The following is a 19,457-nucleotide window of genomic DNA, read 5'->3' as shown; positions in this document are numbered from 1 at the left end:
GGAGTCCTGGGAAGGCAATGGCCTGGAATAGCCACCACAGCCATCCACGGGTTTCCTGGTCTGCACCCGGAAGCCCACAGCACTGTGGTGAACATTGTTCATGTTGGCTCTTGCACGGAGCCTGACTCACACTGGGTGCTCACAGCACTTGTCCTTTCTCTCTTCCAAGGTCAGTCAAACCTAGCATATTTCCAGGTTGGATGACGATGGTAAGATACTTACTTTTACTGTAGTTGCACCAAGGGTAGTTCCCCATTGTTGGGGATCCACTCGAAGATTTCTGTGGAAATAAAGCCTGTGCTCACCGCAGTTCAAGTCACACTGCCATGTTTAATGATTCCCTTTCTGTCTGCCCAAGTTTGGGGTTCAGCACAGCATAGATAATTACTTGGTGTAAGCCATGGCCAATCACTGAGCTCAGGCCTTCTGTCAGGTGGGGGAGCTCGGTTACCCTGTGTGATGACCCCAGATGGAAATGGTTCCAAATGACAGTCATTTCTTTCTCAATCCTTGTCCAACAAAGGTCAGAGGGGGCTGTGCAGTCACTGGGACCCAGATGGGGGAAACCATCAGAGAGAGGCAGAGTTGAAGATCAAGCACTAGCCTTTAGAGACTTGGCACCTGGAAGTGACATTCTTTTGGCCAAAGTCATGTTCACAGCTAACTTCAAAGGAGCAGAAGGGAGAAATAAACCAGCAACACTGGTGAACAGCCGTGTGTGCTAATTACTAGTAGGACTAGCCTGGTCATGTCCTGTGGAGTTTGACTTTATAAGACCTCTTACAGAGGTTGTGGCAAGTTAATAGAATCTGAAAAGTGATCTGTTTTATAGAAGACAGCCCTCCACCTCCGTGCTGAGCCGGAGCACACAGCTCCCAGAGCTGGCCCTGCCAGGTCCTCCCTTACCCATCAGGAGCTTGCACATCCCCCTTGCTTTGGCCGGAAGCCTGGAGCCTCTGGCAAAGGCTTTTTTCTGTAGCTCCTCTGGCAAAGCTTAGCGCAGCTGTTAGGGAAGGCTGGGACTAAGTAGCCCAGGATCAAAGATTCTGTGGGAGGTCTACGCGCTGGCTGCAAAATGGGGACGAGGGGCTTTTATCTGTGTGTGCACTACTCTGATACTCAGGAGAATTCTGGTGCCACCCTGAAGGCCTGCAGTTCCAGGAAAGCCTTTCCTCTGAGTTCAATCACTGAGTGGCAGCGGCAGTTCACCCCAGGAAGACACAGGTACCCAAGGAACCATCGTAAGCACGCAAACAAATCTATCATGGAAACAGCTGGAAGAGGCAAAGGAAGAGTTTCAGTGTTTTATTATGAATAGGTTGTTTTAAAGTTCTATATTGCATTTTCAAAGTAAGGCAACACTGCACAGCTTCAGATCCCATCACAAAGGATGAAAAACACTGTTTCTAACCTCCTGGCTAACTCTCAGCAAGGCTGAACGCTTAACAGGGTGAGAGGTCAATCCATTTGGCCCTTCCCTGATGGCCCAATTGTCGTCTGGGGTCCTCCAGCAGGAAGTGTGTCATCTGAGGTTTCGACTGGGTAGGGCTGCCGATCTTCCATGTACTTCCTTCCTTCCGGAGGACCGACGGTGCGGTTTCGTTGCGCTGGTGAGGGGCCTCTACCCAGGCGTGTGGAGCAGAGCGCCTTGCAGGGGCCCTCGGGGTCACAGGCTCCGGAGTGGAGCCCGTGGGTCGTGGTCTGTGAGGCTGGGACGCTCCTCTACTCATTGATCTCCTCTTCGTCGTCTTCGAAGGCTTCTTCTCCATCGTTGGCCGTGGCGTCCTGGTACTGCTGGTACTCGGACACCAGGTCGTTCATGTTGCTCTCGGCCTCGGTGAACTCCATCTCGTCCATGCCCTCGCCCGTGAACCAGTGCAGGAAGGCCTTGCGCCGGAACATGGCGGAGAACTGCTCCGAGATGCGCTTGAACAGCTCCTGGATGGCCGTGCTGTTGCCGATGAAGGTGGCGGCCATCTTGAGGCCGCGCGGCGGGATGTCGCACACGGCCACCTTCACGTTGTTGGGGATCCACTCGACGAAGTAGCTGCTGTTCTTGTTCTGGATGGCCAGCATCTGCTCGTCCACCTCCTTCATGGACATGGGGCCGCGGAAGACGGCGGCCACCGTGAGGTAGCGGCCGTGGCGCGGGTCGCACGCGGCCATCATGTTCTTGGCGTCGAACATCTGCTGCGTGAGCTCGGGCACCGTGAGCGCGCGGTACTGCTGGCTGCCGCGGGCCGTGAGCGGCGCGAAGCCCGGCATGAAGAAGTGCAGGCGCGGGAAGGGCACCATGTTGACGGCCAGCTTGCGCAGGTCGGCGTTGAGCTGGCCCGGGAAGCGCAGCGACGTGGTGACGCCGCTCATGGTGGCCGACACCAGGTGGTTGAGGTCGCCGTAGGTGGGCGTGGTCAGCTTCAGGGTGCGGAAGCAGATGTCGTACAGGGCCTCGTTGTCGATGCAGTAGGTCTCGTCCGTGTTCTCCACCAGCTGGTGCACCGACAGCGTGGCGTTGTAGGGCTCCACCACCGTGTCCGACACCTTGGGCGACGGCATCACGCTGAAGGTGTTCATGATGCGGTCGGGGTACTCCTCGCGGATCTTGCTGATGAGCAGCGTGCCCATGCCCGAGCCCGTGCCGCCGCCCAGCGAGTGCGTCAGCTGGAAGCCCTGCAGGCAGTCGCAGTGCTCACACTCCTTCCGCACCACGTCCAGCACCGCGTCCACCAGCTCGGCGCCCTCCGTGTAGTGGCCCTTGGCCCAGTTGTTGCCTGCGCCCGTTTGTCCTGCGACAAAGCACACGACAGTGAGGCCTCGGTGGGTCGGCCCCGGGGGCGGAGCTCACCGCTATTCATGCTTTCGCTTATTTATCCGACGCGGAAGAGAGACCACAAGCAGGGGGAGACGCAGGCTCGCCACGCGGCAGCACCCGCTGAGCAGCCCGACCCCAGGACCCTGCGGGATCCGGGCCTGAGCTAAGGCGGGCGCTTAACCGGCCCAGCCACCCAGGCCCCTCTGTTGTTTATACTTTTACGATGGTGATGGAAAAAAACACATCTTTCAGCCCCAAACTCAATTCCGTGGAAGGCAGCACCGGAAACCACCTCAGTTGGCTCATTCTTCCCTTCTGGGTCTGGGAGAAATCAAAAGGTTTTGCCACCCGGACGTCCCAAGTGTTGCCTTTTACTTAAGGCACTTTTTTTTTTTTAAATTTTTATTTATTTATGATAGTCACACACACAGAGGCAGAGACACAGGCAGAGGGAGAAGCAGGCTCCATGCACCGGGAGCCCGACGTGGGATTCGATCCCGGGTCTCCAGGATCGCGCCCTGGGCCAAAGGCGGGCGCCAAACCGCTGCGCCACCCAGGGACCCCTTAAGGCACTTTTCTTAATCCAATATACTTGGAAAGAGTTGGGAAATGGAAATATTAATTCCAATGCAACTTTGCCAATATGATTTTTAAAAATGTTTTTGCCAATACGATTTTTTAATTAAATGTTTTGAATATATTTTTACTGGAAAGAATTTTTAGGATGAAGCTCAGCTTATCCGGGTTATAAAAAATACAAGCCATATACTCTAGTTGGCAAAGGCAGTCCTAATTATCAGAGAAGTCCTCTGAACTGAACTTACATTCCGTCAGAAAAACATGAGTTTTTCAATCCAAATCAATAGGTTAATACACATTTCAAGGATTATTAAAAAAAACAAAACACTGAGAACTAAATTCTAGAGCACAGTGTAGGGTAAATTATGAAAAGCAGTCAGGTCAATGCTCAGGGCTGACCTCCTCAAGCTTATGATGAACCTTCATCTTCCCCCACCTCTATGCCTGGCTTTGCCCCTCTGATGGCGAGAGGTAATATTTCTATTTAATAATAAACTATAAAGACAAGGCACTGCTGTTTCTCATTTTTTAAACTGGTATCAAGGCAATGTACTATATAGCCAAAATTATAAGTTATTTAAGAAGGAAGATGATTAAAAGGCATTGTGTTTATTTAGTAAATAGGGTATATCAAATCTAGTTTTAAAAAGAATGTATAGGGGCCCCTGGGAGGCTCAGTGGGTTAAGCATCTGTCTTCAGCTCAGGTCATGATCCCAGGATCAATGGATCGAGCCCCACATTGGGCTCCTTCCTTGGTGGGGAGCCTGTTTCTCCCTCTGCCTCTGCCTCTGCCTGCCACTCCTCCTGCTTATGCTTGCACTCTCTTCTTCTGTCAAATAAAACCTTTTTAAAAAATTCCTTTAAAATTTTTTTAAAAATAAAAAGAATGTACAAATAATTTAAAAATAAATTTGTTAGCATCCCTATCACACACTTTCCCTATGTATTGAATCAAAAGGACCAGGATGCACCACAGGAGCCAGCAGGTGATCTGACTGTGTCAAGTGGATATAAAAAATGAAAGGAAAAAAAAAAAAAATGAAAGGAAGCAGAGATGCCAGGCTGGTTTGTCCTTCTGCTCAGAGCTAGGACAGTGCTGCAATCATACTGTATGGACCTCTCTCCACTCATTCCAAAGATGTTCACTCGATTTTTGTCTATACCCAGCTGGTGGCAACAACCCACAATCACCATCCAGAACCCAGCTTCTCTGCTCTAGGCAGGCAGGTCCATACCTGCCACCGGGCACACCAGTGGGAAGCTGAGCCAGAGAGCAGTGACCCCATCAGGCTGCCTTCCGGGAGTGGCCCAGTGCTACATCAGGGAAGACAAGCGGATGGGGGCCCTCTGACTGAGGTCTGGTGCTGGGCCCCCACATTTTGCCATGGACTGTGGGTGTGGCCTTACAGGGGCCTACTTTGGAGGAATGGGTCTTATCTCAAAGTCGCTTGAGTCTTCCACAGCATTTATCCGTGCTAAACACTGTGGGTGTTAGGTGGAAGTCTGTAAAACAGGAAAAATAACCAAAATCCTGTGATTCCTCAGTAAGTTTAAAATATATTGAGGGATCCCTGGGTGGCGCAGCGGTTTGGCGCCTGCCTTTGCCCCAGGGCGCGATCCCGGATCGGGCTCCCGGTGCATGGAGCCTGCTTCTCCCTCTGCCTGTGTCTCTGCCTCTCTCTCTCTCTCTCTCTGTGTGTGTGTGTGTGTGTGTGTGACTATCATAAACAAAAAAATAAAAATAAATAAATAAAAATAAATAAATAAAATATATTGACTCCTAGCAACTCATATCACATACAAAGGGATAACCTCCTTAAATATCTAAAGAAGTCCTACAAATCAGTAAGGAAAACAGTAACTTTTAGGAGAATGAGCAAAGGATATAAACACTCCACAGGGAAGGAAATTCAAATAACTTCAATATTTGATGCATTCCTTACAAGAGAAATGCACATCAAAACAAGGAGATTCAATTTCTCCCGTGAAACCGACAGAGCTCCGAAAGCTGGCGAACACCGCTGGCTGGGGCTGGGGAGGCCCCTCCATCCATGGGGCTGCGGGGGTGCACGGCAGGGACTAGCCTCTGTGGAGAACAACTTGGCAGATCAAAATCCGTTCCCTTAGGCTCAGCAATCTTACTTGTACAAATTTGCTGAGACAGGTCTATGGGCACGTGTGGAAAGTGACGTATCCTTTGAGACCCATATGTGCTGAGACTGAGGAGAAGTTTGTAATAATAGTGAAGAAAAAAGGAAACAGTCTAAATGTCTTTCAACAGAGGACTGGTTAAATCAATGCTTGTTTCTATCAAAGGAACAAGAGCAGCCATCAGCCCTAGTACTGGGATGGCAAGATTTTCAAAGTATATTGCTAAGGGAGGGACCCAAAATACTAAATGGTGTATGTTGTTGGCTGTGATCGTATGTGTGTCACAGAATGAGCACGGGAATCCCACAATGCCACCTCTGGGGGGGGGTCTTGGCGGCCACCAACTTGGGGTTGGAATGAGACCAACTTTTCACTGTAGACCCTTTTGCTCCGTTTGAGTCCTGGGCCAAGTACATGTTTTACTAGCTAGCAAACTGAATATTTTAAACTTTTATTAAAAGATTTAAAATGCATTTAAGAGGGACCCCTGGGTGGCTCAGTGGTTGAGCGTCTGCCTTTGGCTCAGGGCATGATCCCGGAGTCCCAGGATCGAGTCCCACATCAGGCTCCCTCTGTGGAGCCTGCTTCTCCCTCTGCCTGTGTCTCTGCCCCTCTCTCTGTGTCTCTCATGAATAAATAAATAAAATCTTAAAAAAAAAATAAAACGCATTTAAGAAATAAACTTGAGAAATACACAGTAAACTAATAATCGTGGTTGGCTCTGAAGGATGGGATAAGAGGATAGTTAAGTTACAACATTACATATTAACATGTCTCTTGATAATCAAGAGAAAATTAAAATATGAAAACATGCCTTTAAGGGAAGTTTTAAAAATCTCAGTAAATGGAGGCATTACTACATGAGGACACTCACTCAGCAGCAAGGCACTGACTGTCACAGGGGGTGTCCCAGTTATGTTGATGAACTTTTCAAGAAGCTGCAAAATGGTATGTGTAGCATGATCCCATTTTCTGAAAAACCAAGTCAACTGCTAGTTGGGGGGTGGTGGGGGGACATACGCACAAGTGCATGTGTCCATAGGAAAAGGCCAGGCACCATGTACAGCACCAGGTATCCCCAGGGAATCAAATCTCACAGTCATCTGTATAAGGGGTGAGGAGGTTCCATTTTGATACTACAGACTTGTGTATTTGAAGAAAACGTGCAAACAGTTTTAACTTCATGATGAAAACATTAAACACATTTAAATATTAAATATTAAAGAGTGACATGTCCAGGAGGGCAGACTGCTCATGGGAATAAGACACAGCTGGCCCCTTGCTCCTTGGTCTTAGCCTTACGTCACAAGGGAGCTCAACCTCTCACTCTGGTTGTCCTTGCCCCACCTGCTCAGAGGCACCTAGTCGATGGGCCTGGCAGCCCCGGGGCTCCTCGAGGGCCCAGGCTGGGCAGGAAGCAAGCCCCTCCGTGCTTGCAGCCACCCCAAGGGCACTGGCCCCTTAGCCTTCTCTGAGGCCATCTCCTGGTCTAGGAGGTGACTGTGCCCCCTGACCAACAGAGGGTCTCTTTGGTCCCGCCCTGAGGACTCACAGATGGCCACTGTCCCTCCTATCCCTCGCTGGCTCCTGTCCACACCTCCCCACCAATCCAGCAGGCTGCAGCCCGGCCAGGTGCACCAGGAGGACAAGGTGCAGGGCTAGCCCACTCGTGGAGCTGGGACAGGACGAGCACACCTTCCCAGAGGAAGGTAGGCGAGGGCAATTGTCAGAAAGGCTAAGGAGGTGGCCCGGGTGGCTCAGTGGTTTAGCGCCGCCTTCGGCCCAGGGCATGATCCTGGAGTCCCGGGATTGAGTCCCATGTCGGGCTCCCTGCACGGAGCCTGCTTCTCCCTCTGCCTGTGTCTCTGCCTCTGGGTTTCCCATGAATAAATAAAATCTTTTTTTTTTTTAAAAAGAAAGAGGTCAAGAGATGATTTCATTAAAACGGAGCAGGAAACAGCAAGTGACAACAGGTAGGGAGCTTCAGGCGGGCCTGCAGCCACAGCAAGGGAAGCTCGAGGAGCTCGATTCTTCCTTCAGCTCACACGGCTGCCTCAGCTTCCTTAGTATTTACAGCATGAGTAGCCATGAGATGTCCTCTGCTCTCGACAAAAGGAAGAAGCTAGTGACTTCTGAAAATATTTTGCCACTGTCTCATAGCAACAGATGTTCCCAGTTAAATATTTGGGGGTCATAAGTTGAACATGTTCTGTAATGAGCTGTTGTGACAGTAATCGGCGGCTCGGGCCCGAAGAACACAAGGCTGCAATCTCAAGCTTCGGCAGGCAGGTTGCAACAGGTCCCCAGGGCTTTCTCAGAGGCCACCCTCTGGCTTACCTCTTGCTCACACTGGGTGACCATTAAGTACTCCCTGACCCCCTCTAGCCCCAAATCTGGAAGGGAAAGTTACATGTGCAGAAAGAGGCTTTCTGGTGCCCCATTTTCTTTTTTTTTTTTCTTTTTTTTTTTTAAATTTTTATTTATTTATGATAGTCACAGAGAGAGAGAGAGGCAGAGACACAGGCAGAGGGAGAAGCAGGCTCCATGCACCGGGAGCCCAATGTGGGATTCGATCCCGGGTCTCCAGGATCGCGCCCTGGGCCAAAGGCAGGTGCCAAACCGCTGCACCACCCAGGGATCCCATGGTGCCCCATTTTCTCCTGTAAAACTCACTCCCACTGTCTCTGCAATACAACAAACAATTTGTTAAGAAAAAAGTTGTTTTTAAGGTATATTCATGTTCAAAACTTAAGCACAGATAACTTTCACTTTTAAAATTATACATTAGTTCAAGTCAGTGTTTTTTTAAAAACTACTTCAAGGGATGCCTGGGTGGCTCAGCGGTTGAGCGTCTGCCTTCGGCTCAAGGCATGATCCTAGAGTCCCAGGATCAAGTCCCACAGTGGGCTTCCTGCATGGAGCCTGCTTCTTCCTCAGCCTGTGTCTCTGCCACTCTCTCTCTCTCTCTCTCTGTCTCTCATGAATAAATAAAATCTCTAAAAACAAAACCAAACCACTTCAAACCACACCTAGTGATAGAATGACACTGGTTCGCTGTAATTGACCAACTCTGAAACAGTGAGCTCTGAAGCTACTGGGGGATGGACAATCTCCTAGACAATGCTGCCTCTTTCATTAAATGGAGAATAACTTAAAAACAACTGTCTCCTCAAACAATATACTCTGTTTATATATTCTGGATACCTCTCCATTCCCTATAACAAGCATGCTATTATTTTAACAAAATAAGCCCATTCAAACAATTTACAGTTCTTAATTAAAAATAATGTTGGCCTAGCACATGAGAAAATGCTCCGCATCACTTGCCATCAGGGAAATACAAATCAAAGCCACAATGAGATATCACCTCACACCAGTGAGAATGGGGAAAATTAACAAGACAGGAAACATCAACTGTTGGAGAGGATGTGGAGAAAGGGGAACCCTCCTGCACTGTTGGTGGGGATGTGAACTGGTGCAGCCACTCTGGAAAACTGTGTGGAGGTTCCTCAAAGAGTTAAAAATAGACCTGCCCTACGACCCAGCAATTACACTGTTGGGGATTTACCCCAAAGATTCAGATGCAATGAAACGCCGGGACACCTGCACCCCGATGTTTCTAGCAGCGATGTCCACAATAGCCAAACTGTGTGGAAGGAGCCTCGGTGTCCATCGAAAGAGGAATGGATAAAGAAGACGTGGTCTATATGTACAATGGAATATTAGCCATGAGAAAGGATGCATACCTACCATTTGCTTCAACGTGGATGGAACTGGAGGGTATATAATTATTACTTCACTGGAGAGAGTGAGGTAAGTCAATTGGAGGACAAACATTATATAGTTTCACTTGTATGAGGAATATAAGAAACAGTGAAAGGGATTATAAGGGAAACGAGGGGACCTGAATGGGAAAAATAGAGATGGTGACAAACCACGAGAGACTCCTAACTCTGGGAAACGAACAAAGGGTTGAGGAAGGGGAGAAGGGTAGGGGGTTGAGGTAACTGGGTGATGAGCACAGAAGGGGCACTTGATGGGATGAGTAATGGGTGTTGCACTATATGTTGGCAAATCAAGCTTCAATAAAAACAAATAAAAAATAAAAATCCTGTTGGCTTTACATTAAATTTTTTTTTTTTATTGCAAGTAGGCTCCACACCCAACACCAGGCTTGAACTCATGACCCTGAGATCAAAAGTCACATACTCTACCTACTGAGCCAGCCCAGCACCCCAGTTATTGGCTTGAAAAATTACTTTAAAGCTATTTCACATCAGTACAATCTGCTAAAATTTTTAAATATTCTGAATCAAAAAATGATGCATGTTCTAACAAAGAAGCAAAGATACAAGAAAGAATCCTGGAGACAGTTTAAATGCCAATGTCATTTCTAACATTCTTGAAGGTTTACAAGGAGAGTGGATTAGATAATTAAATGGTCTATGTGAATTTGTTCTTCAACTATTTTGTCCCACTTACAGACAGCTAGAAAGATGAGAAAGATCTTTCTTAGGCTCTCTCAGTTTTTAGTTCAAATAAATTCAACCAAAGAAGACTTCCACCATCACTGAAGTTGCTGCCATGAGAAACTAGCTTAGTACGTCAGAAGTTTGATCCAGTTTCATGAAGTCTCTTTTTGTTCCATGTATATTTTTTTGTTTCAGAAAGCCTCTTTAAAACCTTAACAGGTCTTGGCTTCACAGGAGTGATGGCTGAGGGGACGCCTGACCCTGAGCAGACATATGGGCTGGATGAGAGACAAGGAAGGCGGGGAAGGCACATGGCCTCCAAGGTCCTATCAGAAACCTCTTCTAGAAAGCGCCAACAAGAGCCATCACCTCATCAATGCCGACACTTCTCGTGACTGACTTAACCGCATGTGAAAGGCTTTGAAACATGCTTAATATCTACACACCTACCACCCATTTTAAGAAATAAAACATAACAAAGTTCCATGAAGCCCAATGTAACAAGAATGAGTTTGAATATCTTAAATTTAAACAATGTACTATTAGATAATGCTTTTCTACTTTTTCTTAAGAAGGGGAGCACCCGGGTGGCTCAGTAGTGGAGCCTCTGCCTCCAGCTCATGTTGTGACCACCGGGTCCTGGGATCGAGTCCCGCTCCCCGCAGGGAGCCTGCTTCTCCCTCTGCCTGTGTCTCTGCCTCTCTCTGTCTCTCATGAGTAAATAAATAAAATCTTTTTTAAAAAAAGGCAAAAAAGGTTGTGTGTGTGTTTCAGCTAACAGCCCCTTCCTGTGGGAACACGGTTCACTGAGTTGTATTTTGTATTTAATATTGGGTCTTTAGGTTTCTCTATGTGTAAGTCCTGTTTATGGGAGTACAAGTTTCTTTTTTCTTATATTGACAACTTATATAGTTTATACGGACTTGCCAAGTTCTTTTTCCATTTCCTGTAAAGTGTTTCTTAAAGCATTGTTAGTTATATTGCTCAGAGTCCCTCAGTTGATACGTTTCTTTAAAAGTTAAATTTCAGGCAAAAGCAGAGCAAAAGCTGCATTCTCAAACACTGCTGGTGGCATTAACCCAGTTGAAAGACTAAAGCAAAATGTATAATGGGCTTAAATATGTTCACAGGCTCTAACTTAGTAATTTTACTCTTGAGGATCTATTCTGTTGACAGAGTTAGAAACACAGATCAGTTTATATGAACCAAGATGCAAACATCTAGATTCCATATTACTATATTCTTTCTTTTTTCTTTTTTAATTAAGTAAGCTCTACACCCAGCCTAGGGCTTGAACTCATCACGCTGAGATCAAGTCTCATGCTGGGCAGCCCAGGTGGCTCAGCGGTTTAGCACTGCCTTCAGCCCAGGGCATGACCCTGGAGACCCGGGATCGAGTCCCACATCAGGCTCCCTGCGAGGAGCCTGCTTCTCCCTCTGCCTGTGTCTCTGCCTCTCTCTCTGTCTCTCATGAATAAATAAATAAAATCTTAAAAAAAAAAAAAAGTCTCATGCTCCGCCGAATGAGCCAACCAGGCACCCCTATATTCTGATTTTTCTTTCTTAGAGCAAAACTTGGTAAGAAACCACTCCCTGATTATTGTCCATTATGAAATAAATAATTACACATTATGCAACTATTAAAATCAGAGATTTTAAAAACTTAAACTTTTAGAAACATGAAACATGGCTTAAATATAATATCAGTGGGGGAAAAGATCCAAGGGATACAGTGTTTACAAATAATGAAAATCAGCAAACAGGAAGAAAAGGTAAAACTATACCTCAATGCCAATGACCATTATACAATGATGGTCATATAGAATAAATTTTTTTACTCTAGTTCTTAATTTTTAATAATGCAGTTCTATATTAGCTTTTGTTGAAAAAAAAACAGTAGAAATTAAGATAAATAAATACAAATAATGTAGAACAAAGTGGGCTCTCCTTTTTATGATGATGACCACTGTGTCCTGGGCTTCCTTTTTTGAATTTAGTTGCCAGAAACCCAGAGCTTAAATGAATTCACAGCTGCAACTGAAATAACTCTCTCAGCTCACTGGGTGTTTTAGACGGCCACGTCTATGGCTGTCTTTACATTGTCTTATGTCCTACCTAGGAGCAGGAAAGCCAGGCATTTTACATAAATAAAGCTTTACCATATTTTTATATATTCAAACTCAACAACTCATGCATCCACTTCTAATGTGCACCTGCCCCAAGAAGGCCACCTCGTAGGAGCCGGCTTTCTGGGAGGGCCCTGCATGGACAGAGGGGGACAGCCCAGGTTTCCACTGTATATGCCCCCCTCCTCGTCCTCGTCCTTGTGAATCTCCTAGCATGTACTGCGTATCAAACAAGAAGTACAGCTGACCCTTGAACCACATGGGCTTAAATTGCACGGGGCTGCTTAAGCAGATTTGTTTGATAAATAATCACAGTTCCGTAAATGTATTTTCTCTTTCTTATGATTTTCTTAATAATACCTTCTTTTCTCCAGCTGACTTTATTGTAAGAATATGGGATACACACATGTAACCCTCACACTAGGTGTTGATCTACTGTTTATGTTGTCAGTAAGAGTAGGCTATTAGTAGCTGGGTTTGGGGGAGGCAAAAATTAGAAGTAAACGTTTGTGCAGGGGGTTGGCACCCCTCCACTTAGCCCTGTGTTGTTCAGGGCTCAACTGTATACTTTGCTTAATGATGAAATCTATTAATTTTGTGAGTTTCCTGAGACTGAGGTAGATTCAAGAAACCTTAGCAATCCTCTCAGACTCTTACCAAAAATCACTTAAGCTTTCAAGGGAAGAGACCAAGCAGATTTCTGTGTGGAAGTGACTTTTGTGCACGTGGACGAGACAGGCTATCGCTTCACTTGGATCCTTACAGAGCCTGGATGTGTGGGGGCCCTTCATCCCTCACACTAGCGGCTGAAGGAGCCCCAAGAAGGAAACTGGTAGCACCAGAGGCGCCAGAGGCTGAAAACAGCTGCCAGGTCCCCCTCTCCCTGTTCAGTGCTCTCTTATTGGGTACCCTAACTCAGTGACCCAGCGCAAGAGCCCCATAGCTGCTAGTGATCTATACCCACGCAGTGAGAGAAAGTTCAAGATGGCACTGATCTGTGTCAGGAAGCAGAGGGGGGTGCCTGGGGGGCACCTGGCAGACGGTGGAGTGTCTGCCTTCAGCTCAGGTCATGGTCCCAGGGTCCTGGGATGGAGCCTGATATGGGGGGGGGGGCCTGCTCAGCGGGGAGCCTGCTTCTCCCCTTCTCTGCCTCTTCCCCTGCTTCTGCTCTCACAGGCATGTTCTCTCTCTCTCTCTCTCAAATAAATAAATAAATAAATAATCTTAAAAAAAAAAAGGAGGATGGGGGGAGTTGTCCTTTTTTCCTTTTGGGCATACGGGTACTAAGGTTCTCCCAGTTGAGTCTCTATCACAGGTGCTGAGAAAGCAGTCCCCTGAACTGTCAGAGACCCATCCAGCTGGTGGTAAGGGCAAGGGGGCAGAGGCCGGCAAAGAGGTTCAGCTCTTCTAGAAACCAATACGCAATGTCCCTAATGCATGTGCCAGCATTTCTTCGGGACAAATTCCTTGAACAGAAACTGTTGAATCAAAATTCTTGATTTGCTGAATCCATTAAGTTGTTCTCTGACAATGCTTAAAGCTTACTCTCCCGAACAACCACACCAATACTAGCAGTTAGTTTTTATTTTATTTTATTTTATTTTATTTTTTTTTTATTTTTTTTTTTTTAGCAGTTAGTTTTTAAAGTACCACCCAGTCTGCTGGGAGATGAGCATCTTGTTTTAATGACTCCTCCTCATTCTCAGTTACTAGAAAATTTTGTCCCTAGGTATTTATAACTTTTGCTGCTATTGTGAATAGGATATTTTCCCATTATGTTTTATAACTGATTATTGCCTTTAAGGAGATCAGTTTGTCTCAGGGCGCCTGGGAGTTTACCAATTTCAGCACTGAGAGGGTAGTGTCCTGAGAAAAACCCCAATTCCAGGCAGATCAGGACAGCTGGTCACCCCACAGTAATAACATCTGAGTCTTTATCTTGTGTCTGGCTGCCTCACTGAGGTCTTAAAAAGTGCCAATAACTATTCATTGGATAGCCTATCTGGAAAATCCAAGAGAATCATTCCACCTTCAAATAATAATTTTGTCTTTTCCTTTAAATGATCTGTATCTCTTTTCTTTCTCTGGTCTTTGTGCACTGGCTAGAAACTTCAAAACATGGAATACAATAGAAAAATAGAAGAAGACACAATAGACATCTTTTTCTCATTTGTGACTTTGCTGGGAATACTTCTAATGCTTCACTGGTGAGTGTGACATTGCTATGGATTTGGTAGATAATTCTTAAATAGAGGGAGTATCTTTCTCCTTCCAGCTTGCATGTAAAGGTTTTTGTCCTCTACAAGTCAGGGGCCTATCCTGAATTTTATCAAATATTTTTGGGCACCTATGAAGATGTTGTCTCTCTTAACCTATTAGCTGACTTCTCAATGTTGAACCATCCTTGCATTCCTATGATGTTGCTAATATTTATCAAGCACTTACTGTGTAGGAGATACCCTAGATACATAGGGTTTAAGTAGCAGAGGATTATCTGTTACCCTCCATGAAATCATCCCCATCTGGTGCCTTCTGAGGAAGGGATTGGAAAGTAGATCTTTGATAAATGTGGGGATCCCTGGGTGGCTTAGCGGTTTGGCCCAGAGCGCGATCCTGGAGTCCCGGGATCAAGTCCCGTGTTGGGTTCCCGGCATGGAGCCTGCTTCTCCCTCTGCCTGTGTCTGCCTCTCTCTCTCTCTCTTTATGTCTATCATGAATCAATCAATCAATCAATCTTAAAAAAAAAAAGATCTTTGATAAATGTAATTTCTATACCACCATTAACTTTAAGCCATGAATCAGCCTTAAGGGTCTCTCATTTCCTTGTAAGACATTTTGCCTTTTATGGGCACCAAAACTGTGTTTGTTGTTGATTGAGGTACTTCTGTTGCCAAGTGGTATTGTTCTCTCTAGGCACAGTTCTTATTCAATTACACTGGTAATTTTTCAGAAAGAACATGAGTGAATGTGTGGTTTCCAACATTAAAATATGATTGTCGATGGAACACTTTCCCGTCTGCCACACATCCTGTAGGTTTCATCTTGGCTCTTAGGGTAGAAGTGGTTATGAACGGCCATGTGTTTGTGTAGTGCCTTTGCACTTTCTCTCTTTATCCCTGTCATTCCATACAGTACCTCTACTGAGGCCTGGAGGAACTGTCCCACATGTTCCATGAGGTACCACTGGCCACATTTAATCAATCACAATCAATCACATTTAATCACTCAAAATGTAGCTAGTGGAACTGAGGAAGTGAATTGATTCTATGTAATTTTTATTATCTTTAAACAGCCACTTGTGGGCAGCAGGGTAGAGAAGGGTTTTTGCTTGGGGCCAAATACAGCCCAATCTTTGAACTAGTTCTTATCAGAAGCTCTGCCTGTCCCGCTGGTTGTGTTGTTGTCAGAGTGACAGGGAAGGGGATGATACCCAAAGGATTCGTGAATGTTCATCTTGCTGAGTCACCTTTATAACAGGTCACTGCCAGATTCTGCTACAGAGTCATCAGTTTGTGTACCAATGAAATCTTTCAGGATTCAGCTTTTCTTGCATAGTTTGAATTTTTCTCCTTTAAGTATTTTTTCAAGTAACACTGACTCTAAAAACCATGGCTACAGGGTGACAGAAGCTTGTAGTACTAATGGTGCCACTTCGTTTAATGTTACATAATTTTCTTTGGGAGTGTGCAGAGGGACAGGTGCTTGACCATGTCTTGTGTAGAAGGGAGGGAAGGAATTGCCCAATTCTAACAAAAATTCATATGGTGCCAGCCTTTAAGAAGGAAGCAGAGTAACTGTCTATAGGTCATGAAAGAGAAATATAGGTATAAACACACTGCAGTTAAAAGATGAGCAAAATAGGGGGCAGCCCTGGTGGCACAGTGGTTTAGCGCCGCCTACAGACCAGGGTGTGATCCTGGAGACCGGGGATCGAGTCCCACATCAGGCTCCTTGCATGGAGCCTGCTTCTCCCTCTGCCTGTTTCTCTGCCTCTCTCTCTCTATCTCTCTCTGTGTTTCTCATGAATAAATAGGAAAAAAAGATGAGCAAAATAGGAACCAAAACAAATGATTATTATCATGTTATGATCATTTATAAGGGGAAGAAAAAAGTTCATGTCTAAAATATTTGTTAAATCAGTAACTATCAATATAAACATTTCATTTGGAGACACAGAGATTGCTTTCCTAAAGAAAAGCTAAGAATTAAAAATATTGTAATGTAATGACACTGGGAGCTGCTGATTTCCATTCTAAGCTTTTCTTTGTCTTTCAGTCTTACCCATAAATTAGTTTGATGCTTAAAAAAATAAAATAAAAAGAAAGCAGGAAAGATGGAACCCACCGAAGATGAAGTTGTCAGGCCGGAAAAGCTGCCCAAAAGGCCCAGACCGCACACTGTCCATGGTCCCAGGCTCCAAGTCCACCAGGGCAGCCCTGGGCACGTATTTCTGAGCTGGAAGAGAACAAAGCCCACCCACAAGGGTCACTTTCTGGTTTCCAGAGTGATGCACTGCCGCACAGCAAGTCCCCCCCAGTGGAGCTGCCCGGATGGTACAAAGCAAAGTTTTTTCAGAGACAGACCTGGCTAAGAATCAGAGAGCCTTAGCACAGGGAGGAGCCTGTGGGAACACAACCCCACCTTAAATTGCCCCAGCGAGGAAACCAGCCCAAGTGTGAATGGGCAGGGGAAGTTCCAGGGATAAGCAGGATGAGAAATCAGGTCTCCTGACTTCCTGCCTCCTGTATTTTCCACTTCACCCTGACACCTCTTTCCTGTTGGAAACTGTACTTTTTCAGCCCCATGGAAATAAACTATCTGTTGCAGCAAATTGCCGTGTTGCTCTGACATTCTTTGCACTTTGGGGCACCTCCTTCGTGCACACACGTGAATCCAAGCTATCGTCGTAGCACCTAGTTATAGGTATGATCCCATGGGCTGTTCTGGGACACACTTTCATTTACAAATGAGTGTAGTGTAGCCTTTTTGCTAGCAAGCACATTTTGATGCCTACTGGCCATGGCTAATGAGCTTGTACATAGGATTTGCCCCTACAACTCCTGCTACGCACACACCCAGACTGAAGAAAGGACATAAACAAGCAAGACCTAAGGGTTAACAGGAGGCAAAATGTATAACTAAAATTTTCTTTAGTGCTACGTAGAAATTTCATATTCTATGCCCTGCTGATCCAGACCTTTTCTTAGAGCTGCTGAACGAATAAAACCCAGTGCTTTCCGTATCCTGCTCTTCACAGCTTTCGAGCAAACAGCAAGTGACTCCAAAAACCAGAGTAATTCTGGGGACATGTGTTGTGTATGCGGAAAGGTAGCATCTGTCATTTTCTGGATGTTCTTTGAGAGTCTTAATTTTTGGTTGTTTTATGAAGGGCACTTATCACATTTATAATAAAAATTCTAACAAATAATGTATACATCTAGCCACAATAACAGGACAGATGTCCAGGGCGGTGGTGATATTATTCCCAAACTTGGATAAGCCACAGCCCGGAATTTTTACTGAACTCCACCAATTATCCAGAGTTGTCTGTAGTTTCAGCTTCCTGAGAGCACAACATGTTTTTGGAGGTTGGTAAAAAAAAAAAAAAAATCAGAGAAATCATTTAACGGGGCGCTTTTCAGATTTTTAGCCAAGCAACCCCATTAAGAGATACATTTTAAACCGAGAAACGAAGCAAAGCAAAAAGTCAGGCGTGACCCAGTAAGTAATTTCACAACACTAACGGGTTGTCTAGTTCAAGAGTTCAGGCCCTGTGATAGGCCAAATTCGACTGTTTGAAACAAACTGACGGCGGATTTCCCGCCCCGGGGGAGGTGAGGAAGGAGTCAGTCGGGCATCCTGCCGTGTCCCGGGACCATTTTTCAAGGACAAACTGCCCTCGCGGGAGGGCGGCATCCTGAGCACCAGCCTCGGGTCGGTCGAAGGCCCGGGAATCCCGGGTCCCGGAGCGGGGAGGCCGGGGTCCCAGAGGAAGAGGGCCAGGTCCAGGCGGGGGCGGCCGGGGGCGGGCCGGGGGTGGGCGTGGTCCCGCGGCAGGAAGGCCGGGCCGGGAGAGGGGCGGCCGGGGTCCCGGAGGGGGGAGGCCGGGGTCCCGGAGGGGGGAGGCCGGGGTCCCGGAGGGGGAAGGCCGGGGTCCCGGAGGGGGGAGGCCGGGGTCCCGGAGGGGGGAGGCCGGGGTTCCGGAGGGGGAGGCCGGGGTCCAAGACGGGGGAGGCCGGGGTCCCGGAGGGGGAGGCCGGGGTCCCGGAGGGGGGAGGCCGGGGTCCCGGAGGGGGAGGCCGGGGTCCTGGCGGCGGTGGCCGAGGTCCGGGCGGGGGTGGCCAGGGTCCCAGAGGGGGGCGGCCAGGATCGGAGGGCCTCCGGAGGAGGGCGGGGGGGGGGCGACGGTTTTGGAGGGGGGCGGCGGGGTCCGACGGGGAAGGGCGGGGTCCCGACCGCGCTACTCACAGGATGACTCATTGTAGTAGACGTTGATTCTCTCCAGCTGCAGCGCCGAGTCGCCCACGTAGCCTCCGGCTGGGTCGATACCGTGTTCATCGCTGATCACTTCCCAAAACTTGGGAAGAGGGAGGCGGGGGGACAGCAGGTCAGAACGCGGGGCCTGGGGCGTCGTTCGCCGCGACTCCCGCCAGGGCTGGCCCGGGGGGCGGGGTGCGCGGGGCTCGGCGGCCGAATTCCAGGCGCCCCCGCCCCCGCCCCGCGGCCGCTCCCAGCCCGGGTGGGGATCGGGGATGGCGCCCGGGGCCCCCCGCGGCCGCGCCTCTCCTCGGGCGCCTTCCGGGGCCGCGCAGGGCCGGCCTGGGCTCGGAGGACCCGCGCGCAGGGAGCGCGCACCGAGGGGCGAGCCCCGACGCCCCGGGCTGCCGGCTGCCCACCCGCAGGGAGCCCGGTGCCCGCCCACCTTGGTGCCGATCTGGTTCCCGCACTGGCCCGCCTGGATGTGCACGATCTCCCTCATGGCGGGCGCCGGCTCAGCGCTCGGGGCTCTGGCTCTTCGGACCCGGGCGGCGACTGCGGGCCCCGGCGCGCTCCCCGGGACTCGACCCTCCGCCCGCTCCCTCCCCCGTCCCGCCGGCCCCGACCAATGGCCGCGGGCCTCGCCCTCCCCGCACCGCCCCCTCCGCCCGCCGCGCCCCCGCCCCGGCCTCCCGCCCCCGCCCGCACCCCCGCCCCCGCCCCCTCGGCTCCGGCCCCTGGGCCATCCTCCCCGGGCGTCTTCGACGCGGCGCTGCCCCCGGAGGGCGGACCGGGAGGGACCCGCGGACCCTGCCGGGGAGGCCAGGCCGGGGACCGAG

General features: G+C 48.3%; 1 protein-coding gene and 1 long non-coding RNA gene across 2 annotated transcripts; one reads left to right on the top strand and one right to left on the bottom strand.

Moving 5' to 3' along the window:
- Positions 1–1,290: 1,290 nt before the first annotated feature.
- TUBB6 (tubulin beta 6 class V) lies at positions 1,291–19,222 on the bottom strand. Its single transcript, XM_025429566.3, has 4 exons — positions 19,064–19,222; positions 18,610–18,718; positions 16,486–16,596; positions 1,291–2,786 (listed from the first exon to the last, which is right to left on the bottom strand). Exons 1-4 carry the CDS (start codon positions 19,118–19,120, stop codon positions 1,723–1,725), a joined length of 1,341 nt encoding a protein of 446 aa, XP_025285351.1. The 5' UTR covers positions 19,121–19,222; the 3' UTR covers positions 1,291–1,722.
- LOC125755356 (uncharacterized) lies at positions 13,776–16,972 on the top strand. The gene is made up of 2 exons (XR_007411683.1): positions 13,776–14,348; positions 16,417–16,972. It is a non-coding gene; the product is annotated as an uncharacterized LOC125755356 (long non-coding RNA).
- Positions 19,223–19,457: the final 235 nt, after the last annotated feature.

Source organism: Canis lupus, chromosome 7 (assembly GCF_003254725.2).
Source record: "Canis lupus dingo isolate Sandy chromosome 7, ASM325472v2, whole genome shotgun sequence".
NCBI lineage: Eukaryota > Metazoa > Chordata > Mammalia > Carnivora > Canidae > Canis > Canis lupus.
Note: the sequence above shows the minus strand (reverse complement) of the source record. Positions and strands in the feature narration are given on the sequence as shown.